General features: G+C 46.1%; 1 protein-coding gene across 1 annotated transcript; it reads left to right on the top strand.

The window, feature by feature from the left end:
- Positions 1-5,031: 5,031 nt before the first annotated feature.
- TMEM200C (transmembrane protein 200C) lies at positions 5,032-9,576 on the top strand. The gene is made up of 2 exons (XM_005517248.2): positions 5,032-5,155; positions 7,197-9,576. The coding sequence occupies exon 2, from the start codon at positions 7,239-7,241 to the stop codon at positions 8,877-8,879; it is 1,641 nt and encodes a 546-aa protein (XP_005517305.2). The 5' UTR covers positions 5,032-5,155; positions 7,197-7,238; the 3' UTR covers positions 8,880-9,576.
- The last annotated feature ends 775 nt before the right edge of the window (positions 9,577-10,351 follow it).

The following is a 10,351-nucleotide window of genomic DNA, read 5'->3' as shown; positions in this document are numbered from 1 at the left end:
TCCAGTGTCTCACCAGACCAGTCAGGAATTTCCCCAACTGACACTGGCACTGTGTATTTTGTATAATGAAAAGGCAGCCCTGTTCCCCTGCAGCCTCAGGAAATGCTGGGAAGCAGCAGGTGCATCCCCAAGAAACAGAGGAAAACATTGATATAATTGAAATTATAGAATATCCTGTAAAATAGTCAGGGTCTGGGTGATGGTGGCTCCTTGTGGTTGACTAACCCAGCTCATGTCCTGGATGGATGAACTGCACTTCATGGATGCCCTATCCCCACACCCAGGCAAACTGCTCACCTTTTCCCACTGATCACTTCTTCCTTCAAATCTATCAAATTTATTTTTGCATATACAATTTTAAATTACCAAGGCTAAAAACCTCTCTAACACCTACTGTCCTAGATGAAAAAAAGACAGAAGGAGCCAGAGGTTATTGGTTCATTCTAATGTTCCCTTCCTACAAACGTTTTTGCATGCATGTAGGGTACTTTTAATGTAGTATATAACAAAATTAATTCTCAGCCCCTGTCCAATATGCTTTAGCATTATTTCTCATAGCCTAGTGACTCCAAATACTGCTTTAAAGGCTCGAAGATAAAATAAGCTTTTTTATGAACTTGCCTTACAAAATACACACTCAAATAATTTGCTGTGGATTTGTAATTAAACAACAAAAAATGTTCAAAAAATAAGATTCTAAGTATGAAACAATTGTGCACACATCTCATTGCAGCTAGGGTCGAGCAACTTTGGGACGGTCTCCATCTGAAAGAGCTTATATCATACAGCAGCAAAAGAAGCAGAAGGAGAATGACCTGAAAAAATACATTTAAAAAAGAAGTAATTTCAATTACTTGGAGGAAATAGTGCACTGCTCTTCCCTTCCAGGCAAATAGTTTGGGAAATCTTCCTGATTAGCTTTTATGTGGTTTTGTCCACAAATAACACACACAAAACAATTTTTTGCAGTTACTTGCAGTTGTCTTGTATCAACAAATCAAAAGTGAAGGCAAATAACATGGCTGAATAGCTCCTGCTTCTTTTTGAACCAGCTGAGAAGCCAAGCACAGAACATCTAAAAGAAAGTGAGTGACATCTGGCCCTCAGCAGTTCATAACCTCCGGGTGTGACCATCACACGCTTCCTGCAATATGTCACAAGTGGCCCGGGAGCCATTCACATTCTGTCTCCTCTAGTTTCAAGTCTTTCACCAGACGTCAATTAAAAATACATATATTTATAAAGTGGTTAGTGAATTAATGCCTCAAAACAAAAAAATCTTTTAATGGGGAATGACAGTAAGAACTGGAGTAAGATAAACTAGTAGTTCCTTTCATTGTTTTTTTTTCTTTTTTTGTGAAAAGGTTTGTTTACCTGAAAGCATTCATTCCCTTTACCTTTCAATCAGCAGATTTCATGGCTGTGTATTACTTTACCCAAATAAACGTTCCCAGCAATGTGTATGTCTGCTATAATTAATTTTGAAAGAAGAGCAGACATGCAAATTGCCATTCACTCTCAGCAGATTATCTAGACCCAGACTTGCTACACAATGAAAAGCAGAGTTGCCTCTGATTATACCACATGCTAAATAGCTGGATGAATCTAATACACAGTGCAAATTCACTGTGTTTGATGTAGGTTTGGAAGGAATTAAAACATATATTTTCTCAGTGAGGATGATTTTTCATGGTTCATTCTCAATGCTGCTCTTTTCCTCTACATTTGTTATCAAATCATCATTAATTATACCAGAGTCTCCACCATTAATCATATCAGAATTTCTATTGCCATGGGAAACAAGCAAACAAACAAAGTATATGAGGCTAAGGTTAGGAAAAACCCCAAACCGCTCATCCCTCTGAGACCAGTGGCCTGACTTGGGGTGATGCTTTTTTGATACAACTTTCCCAGCTATTAAATAAGATGAAGCTATGAATTCCATCAATAAAGACTCAGGAAACGTTGGCATTTAGCATAATATACTGTGAAGCATATGTATAAAAGGCATATCAGCTCTTGTTTTTATTAATGTAATAAATTAGCTAATTAAAAATAGCTAAATGAGCCATTATATTTGTAGCTTAAAAATAGACTTTCAGGCTAGAGCTACTGTTTTGACTGGAACTCGTTCTGCTAGCAGGGTATAAGTTAAGATAGCAATGACCATTCTCTACTTCTTTCACTCTGTACCTGAGAAATTATAAAGGAATTTTACTGGGGAAAACCTGAAAGCTGTGCAAAATGTCTCTCTTATACTTTTAATACTGTGCTAAGGACCCTTTCCATATATATACTTCCTGTCTGGTGTTCAGATTGCATTTAAAACAAGTAAGGGCCTTCTCTCTGATTTTGTTTGGTTGGATCTCTACACTGGGAACTGCAGGTCTGTGTCTGCAGCCCAAAGATGTTACAGTATTTCAGAGAAGTACACCAAGTACTTTAGGTTGTCTTCTGAATAGCTTTTGGACCTGGAGCCTGCTGAGGGCTGAGATATATTAACTTGGCTACACATCTCCCGGGTGCCCAGCCAGCCTGAGATGGAACATATTCAAGTGGATATACTAAAACTGATGGCAGTACTGATGTACCAAAGCATGCCCTGATAAAGACCAGATAAAGGTTATTATCTTATGCACAAACAAGCTACCAAGTGCATGCTTTAAAATTTTAAATGTTTTGGGGAGAGGGGAGGGAGAGGGAGAGGGAGAGGAAAATAGAAAAGGATATGGGAAAGAGAAGGAGAATGGAGGAAAGGAAAATGAGAAGGGAGAAGGGAGAAAGGAGGAAAAAATCCAGCTCAAATACACTCTTTGCAATTCCTAATAGTTCTTTACATTCACCACAGTTTAATGATAAGTGCACAACATCACATAGAAAGTTATACAAGTAAGGCAGGAGCAGAGCCTGCCAGGAGTACTCAGCAGTCAATGCAAACAGAGTTACAAATTCACTCAGGCAACCAGTAAACCAGACCATTAGGGAAGCTGCCTTTTGCAACCATTCCACTTCTGGGAACATAAAAATCCGTATCAACTAAAAATAAAATAAATGCTTCATTAAAGCCCCCAAAACCTTTTTTTCAACAAGAATAATCTGTAGCATAGGTAGGGACACATATCTTGGCAAAGTAGTTTACCATGGGGGATTCAGCCTGCCATCGTACAACTGGTTCTTAACACATAGAGCAAATTAAGATTACATTGATAGCTGCCACAGAACAACACCTTCAGGAGCTTTTCATCCAAGAACATATTTCTTGTTTTCCAGGATTTGGCCTCACCTACAACACATTTTGCTAAGAGTTATTTGAAAACTGTGAATGTGATGATAGCCCAATCACTCAAAACTTTAGCAATGAAAATATGGCAAAAAAAAGGGCTGTTGTATAAAGAAGATAGCTAAATAGAATGGTTTAGTTTGACAGAAATAGAAAATATGACTCAGATAGGGAAAAGAGTTCTTTGCCCTTTAAAAAATCAGTCTTGTTCTTCTTCTCTCTCTCTCTTACACAAGAATCTTTCAGGGAGAGTCTGGTGATGCTGCATTATTGATGTTATACAGGTCTCCAGTGGAAACAGATGTGATATGTTTGGTTTCCTCTGATAGCCTGGGCTGAACACAAAGCAAATTACAGCATGTCAAAAGATTTTGGTTCAAAGCACAAATTCAAAAGAAGTTCTTAAATAATAAATCTTAAATTTCAAGCCTGTTGCATAACCAAAAGTTATATATGTACTAAAAAAATGTGTCCCAAATGATTTTGCTGAGACAAACTGCAAATGACATTAAAATGCATATGTGCAGCTTTAGGATTTGTTTGGTCTCAAACCGGGCACTGATGGTTGGAGTGAAAGATACAAAATAGCATGGTCTCGGTGAACACAGAATTGCAGAATTGTTGAGGCTGGAATACATACAATTTAATTGAATATGCATAACCTCTGTGATGATTTTCCCAGTCTGTGTTGGAACACTTATTTTTAAAAACATCATTTGACAAATATTTTCATTATTGCCCTTTGCTTTTTGCCAGGCTGTTTTACCCACAGTCTTCCACCCAAGAGGTCATGTAGAGGTTGCAGAAAGCTGGCGTCGCTCAGGCTAGGTAAAACTCCAGCTTCGAGAGAGCCCTTAAGGCTACTGTACAAAACCCCAAGATTACAGTCTATCCACCCTAGCAAACTCTCCTATGTACATTCAGGAGTGACCCCAAGCCACAGGATGATTCTTCTGTATTTACTGGAAAACCTGCCCGAGATTTGCTTTTCTAGATCATGGTGAACCTCTAATAAGACTTGACTAAAGCAATCAGCAGCAATCTTCCCCCAAGAATAAGCGCAGCAGTGTAAGGGGACACATTAGGTTATGTCTCACTAAGGTGATAGCTTCAATTTAATCTTAATCTTTAATACTTTTCAGAAAGTAGCTCGAAAGAGAACATTGTTTCCCATTCTCTGCTGAAACTGAGAGATTCTGGGTGACACCATTGATGGATCTCAGCTGCCACTTTCTTCTTCAACCTCTTGCTTCTTTCTTTTCTGCCTCTTGACTTTCTCCCTAAGGGTTCCGGCAAACTTGGGGGCGGGGAGGAAAACCCCATAGGTGAGGTGGCTGAAAACGATGCTGCCCGGACGGTAGCGGTGGAAAGGAGCGCGGGGGTTGTCGCGGCGGTCGGGGCGGTGCCTGCGCGGGCGGGGCCGCCGGGGTGCGGGGCGAGGCGGCGGCGGGCGGGCGCAGGTGCGCAGGTGGCGGGGGCGGGGGCCGCCCTGCCGCAATTTCCCTGTGTCACGGCTCCCGTCGCTTGGCAACGGCGCCGGGTCCGGCCGCCAGCCGCGGAGCGGCGCTCCGCCCGCAGCGGCGGCACCGGTACAGGCGGTGGCTCCGCCGGGAGGGCGGGCGCGCTGCTGCGGGGGGCGGCCCCGCCGAGGGGAGGATGCGGCGTGGCGAGGGGGCTGGGCTCCCGCGGAGCTGCCCGAGGAGGCGGGCGGCCGCCGCGGGGGCGAGGGGGGGCCCGGCGCTCGGCCCAGCCCCGCCGCCCGTCCGCCCGGGGCCGTGAGCGGCGGCGGGGCGGGGATGCTCGCTCGGGCTGGAAAGTTTTTTCCCCACGGCGGCTCGCCCGCTTCCCGCCCGGACTTCTCCCCGGCCCTCCTCGGTAAGTGACCGCGGCACCCCCGGCTTGAGCGGCGGCTCGGTCCGTCCGTCCGGGGCTCGGCGCTGTGCCGGACCAGCCGGAGCCAGCGGCGCCCCAGCAGCCGGTGCCGGGCGTCCCGGCAGCCCGAGCCCGGTGAGTCCCGCGTGCGAGCCCGGGGACGGAGTTAAGCCGGGTCCTGTTAGGAGTGTTACAGAGGTGTTTGGGCTCTGCCGGGCTGGGTCGTGGTGCTTGCGGGACCGGCTGCCGGGGCTGGATGGGGGATCGCAGTCCGTCCGTGCGGGAGGGAGGTGGCTCCAGCCCCGCGGCTCCCGGCCGGAGGGTTTCGTGGCACTGCGGCCGCTGGCGGTGGCCGGCGGCCCGGCCGTGCCCTCCTTCGCCTGCCGAGCGCTGCTCTCGCCATCGCCGAAACTAAGTGCCGGGCGATGCCGGACTGGGAGCGTTCCTCGGAGCTGATGACCATCTGTTATCGCCGTGGAGAGGAGACGGGCAGCTGGCTAGTGGGGCAGCAGAAAATGAGATCAAAGAATCGGCAATTACAGCGAAGCATGCCCCGATAATTGCACTTTTGCATCAACAAAATGCGCTTTTTTTTTTTTTTTTTCTATTTTTAATAAATAGTTCAGGGATAGGAAAGAGAAATCTCTGCCCTTTGTTTTGAGCGTGATGTACCTCGGAGAGTAATTTAACAACGTCCTTGCTGACAACACCCATCTTTTTTTTCCTGGGAAAAATACAAACAGAGTAAATGGGACACAATATTACTGCATATGTGGCAATTCTGGCATTAGAATGGAAAAGAGATGGGATTTAAAGGCTGAACAGTCAAAGAGGAACAAGCAGGTTTTTTTTTAGATGCTTACTTAATCGCCTTTCAGTGCAATTAATTGAACTTTGTGAGTCGTATTATATTCAGTGATGTCATCTTTTGCCCCGTCAAAGAAAAAATAATAGGATGCTAAGAAAGAGGAAAGGGGGAGGGGATCCTGCTTCTCAGTAGCATGAAGAAATAGGTTCCAAAAAGAATTGCACAGTGCAGAAATGCTCCTACACACTGTGTTGTTTAGCTCAGATCACGGGAACAGGGAGATGACTTCTGATGGTCCAGCAAGACAAAAGCCACAAATGCTCAGTGTTTAGTCCTCTGCCAATTTCTCTGCAAGCACTCGTTAGGGTTTCCCCGGGTGACTCATGGGGTTTCACTTCTCCTTTAATAGGATTTGACCTGCCATCTCTTACCTGCCAGCCATCTCCCCTTTCTGAGGGCAGGGGGGAGGGGGTTGTATTTGTCAGTGTTACATAACAGTTACCTGGAACATCACACATGTTCCCGAACTAGGGATGCCTCTGGACCGCAGGCAAGAGATGAATTTCTAATATTGCAGATCAAGTGCAAATGGCTAGGAAAAAACTTTCACAAGGCACCACTTTGCAGTGTTTAAATGTTTCCTTTGTGCATTTCACAGCAATTCCTTTCCCACTCATTTAAGCAAGTCAAGTAATACGTTTAGCCCTCCCTTCAGTAATTTGTAAGTAGTGTAATGAAACAAATGGTATCTATAGATCAAATATACTGGCTCCCTGCTTTTATTTCTCTCATCCCCTCAAATCCTTCATGACATCACTAACCAGTCACTGTGCACTCTAACCCCAGAACATATCAAGGAGTGGGACTTGGTATTCTCTGAGCTCTGGTGCTTTGCAAACTCCTTCTGAAATGAGCAAGATCTTTTTTTTTGTTTGTTTACTCTAGTGGGTACTACTAGGTCTGTCATTTACCTGGAGTATAAAGTAATTAATTAGCTGTTTGGCAACAGCGTAGTGGGACACGTGACTGCTTTGATGCTGTTGGTCTGCCTGTTTCTTGCTCACACACAAGAGCTGTTTGGGCAAGGGAGATCTGCCTGTTGGTGTCACCTTCCATCCCACTTGTTCAGGGTTTTAATTACCAGGACTTTGAACGAGGAAGAGAAAGCGGAGACATCTCTTGTGCTGCAGGTCTGTCCTTGGTTCTCATCTCCTTCTCTTCTCCCCTTCACTGCAGGAGCTGGAGTGGCCGTGGGGGGCAGTGTGCTGGTAGCCAGCCATGATTGCCACTGGAGGCCTCCTGAGGATCTCGGCCAGGAAACAGGACCCCTTGAAACCCCAGAGCCAACTCCCCAAACGCAAACGCAAGGCCAAAAAGAAGCGCAAGAATGACGTGGTGGTGGTGAAAGGCAAGCTCAAGCTGTGCTCCCTCTCAGGGTTCATTGCCCTCTGTGGCATCCTGGTACTGCTGGTGGGCATCGCCTTGGCTGTGGTGGGCTACTGGCCAAAGCCCAGCCAGGTGTACAGAGAAAGCAGCTTTGGCAAGGGCCGGCACCCAGCACCACAGGGTGGCACCCACACAAACCGCTCCCAGAGCCAGGGAAGGGTGCAAGCAAGGATCCACCTGGAGTCGCCCCCTGGAGCCAATGCCTCCACCACTGCTACCACCGGTGGGTCCGCCCCTGCTTCCTCATCCCCCCAGGCCTCAGCTGGTTTCCTTTTCCGTCTTTTCTCGAGCTACTTGCATTCAGACAAGCTGAAGGTGCTGGGCCCTCTGATCATGGGTATCGGCATCTTCCTCTTCATCTGCGCCAATGCGGTGCTGCATGAAAACCGTGACAAGAAGACCAAGATCATCAACCTGCGTGACCTCTACTCCACCGTCATTGACGCCCACAGCCTGCGGTCCAAGGATGGAGGCACCCCGGCCTCAGCCCCTCTCAATGGCTTTGTCAACTACGTGCAATCCCGGGGCCTGGAGCTAAAGCCTGGTGGGGAAGGCCTGGGTGCTGCAGCCATGCTGGCCAAGAGCTCCTGGCCACCAGGACTGGGTGTCTCCCTTTCCCCACCGGATCTGGTGTCCTCACCGCAGCGCTCCTCTTTCTGCGCCCCACCACAGCCACCCAGCCTGGCTGAGGCTGTGTACAGCATCTGCCAGGAGCGTGCTGCCCTTGCTGGCCACCCTGTCACCAGCCCACCCTGCAGCCCACCGGGGAGCTGCGAGAGGTGCAGCACGGCCAGCTCCATCGTCGGCTCTTCACTGAGCACCTTCACCCTCCTGCCCTTGGGGCCAAGCAGTGGAGGCGGAGGCTGGCAGAGGCCACCTGGTGAACGGGGAGCCCAGGAGATCCCACGGGGGGAGTTTGAACTGAGCCTAACTGACCTCAGCAGCGGCCACATCAAGGGAAGCTGTGGGACAATGAGGCAAAAAGTGGTTCTCAGGCGGCAGAGCACCAGCTGCTTGCCTGACGCCAGGCGTCCCCTTTCCCCTGAGCCACCTCGGTCACCAGCTGTCAGGAGGGTCTTAGAATCCAGCCTCTTGGTAAAGGCATCTCCTAGTGACTCCAGACCTCTAGATCTGGGGGGATCACCCCCTTCAGCTCCTCCTGCCATCACCAGGACGGACTCCCAGAGCTCCCAGTCCGAGCCTTCCAGCAGCAATAAGGGCTACAGCCACTTGGAGGAGGCAGGCACCTCCTTGGAGTCAGTTGCCAATACCGCAGCCAGTAAAATTCAGGACTGTGAGGAGGCACCAGTTGAGCAGATGGACCCCCTCAAGGCTACCAGCAGAGAACAAACAGGGGAGCAATCCCAGGAAACTCAAAGACAGTATACAAATAAAGAGAAACTCTTTATGATTTCTAGGTCACATGCTGCATTAGGGCTGGAGGATGGGGAACTGGAGAGTACGGGCATCTAAATAAAACAGAGACGGCAGGAGGACACCTTGCATCCCTCCACACCTACCCCGCTTCTTCATCTCCTTGTGGACTTAGGAAACCAATCAATATCCAAAGAGCTGCACTATGTTACCCTTGAAAATTGAATTCCATAGATCCTGTAGATGACTTCAGGAAGAAAAAAGAAAATCCTTTCTGTCTAATCGTGATTGTATGTTTCATGCAAGCCAAATTGTATTAAATATCCAGAGTCCAGCAAGTTCTTTGGATCAGATTAATACAATTTTGGATGATATAGCTGTGCACTTTACTGTTTTGATTTTTAAGTGCCCCTTCTTCTCCTCTGATTTCTTTCTTGCTGATTTGCCACTAACTGCTTGAAAGCTGCAGGCACCTTTTTAAGCTCAAAAGCAACGTGGTCTTCAGAAAGAAAGCTGAGCTCTCTCTTTGTTTTGGTTCAATTACTAAAACGTTTGTAAGGCCTTAAGGATGATGTACCTTGACAAAGAATGAGTTTGTTTAAATTCTGGGAAAAAATGACAGCTTAGAAGAGACTGGAGCAGAACAGAGCTCTGATGATTTAGTTAAAACCATTACATTCCTGAATCCAAAATACATATTACTACATGATACTTTATCAAAGTATTATTACACATGTATTGACTAATAGCATTAAAAGATGTTTTTTAATAAAATATTTACAAACAAAACTTACAAAAAATTCCTTTATTTTGGTAATTACAGATATCAAAAATTGTTTCATTTTATACTGTGAAAGAGTATAGAAATGCTATGAAGCCAAAGGCTTGCTTATACTTTTAAGGAGGTAATTAATAATTTATGTGAAATTTCAAAATAAATACTGGTTCAGTCCTTGAGAAACCACACTGTAATTCAACCAGCAGATTCCGTCTCCATTTCTGACAGTACTGTGTGACAGACAGCCTAAGAAATGTGAGATTTTGACATGCTAAGGGAAAAAAAAATTAAATGTTTGATCTTCTATTCAGATTAGGTTTTTTGTGAGATTAATCTTGAACTGCATCATCTTCTTTCTGTATTTTTCAGTTCCCTAATAACTGTTGCATTAAGTCTTTCTGCTGTTGAGGTTCCTATTTGTGAATGCATGTACATAAGCTTAATTTTAAAGCATAATGAAAGCCCTGTCAGTCTCAGAGCAGTTGGCTGTGCTGAAGTCAGCAGCAGTTTCTCAATGAGTTCACCATGATGAGGATTTCTTCCTTCATGAGGAAAAGCATCAGGTTTCCTGAAGCCTAGAGAATACCTTGTCTGTAGACAGAGTTTTGGTAAATTGTTGAGCTGTTTCATTTTTGTAGCTGCGGCATGACAGGCACTCATGTTTTGTCAAAACAGCTTTATGCACTCAGTAGATTTTGTCAATACTTCTGATTTTAAATATGGATGTGGCATTTCTCTACTATGGGAAGAAAAATCTCCATTAAACAAACACAATGTGTAGGCAGACAGAAAT

The sequence above is a fragment of the Pseudopodoces humilis genome, chromosome 1 (assembly GCF_049639895.1).
Source record: "Pseudopodoces humilis isolate 2021_Gansu_Grassland_sample_001 chromosome 1, ASM4963989v1, whole genome shotgun sequence".
Lineage (NCBI taxonomy): Eukaryota > Metazoa > Chordata > Aves > Passeriformes > Paridae > Pseudopodoces > Pseudopodoces humilis.
This window is presented reverse-complemented; position numbering and strand designations above follow the sequence as displayed.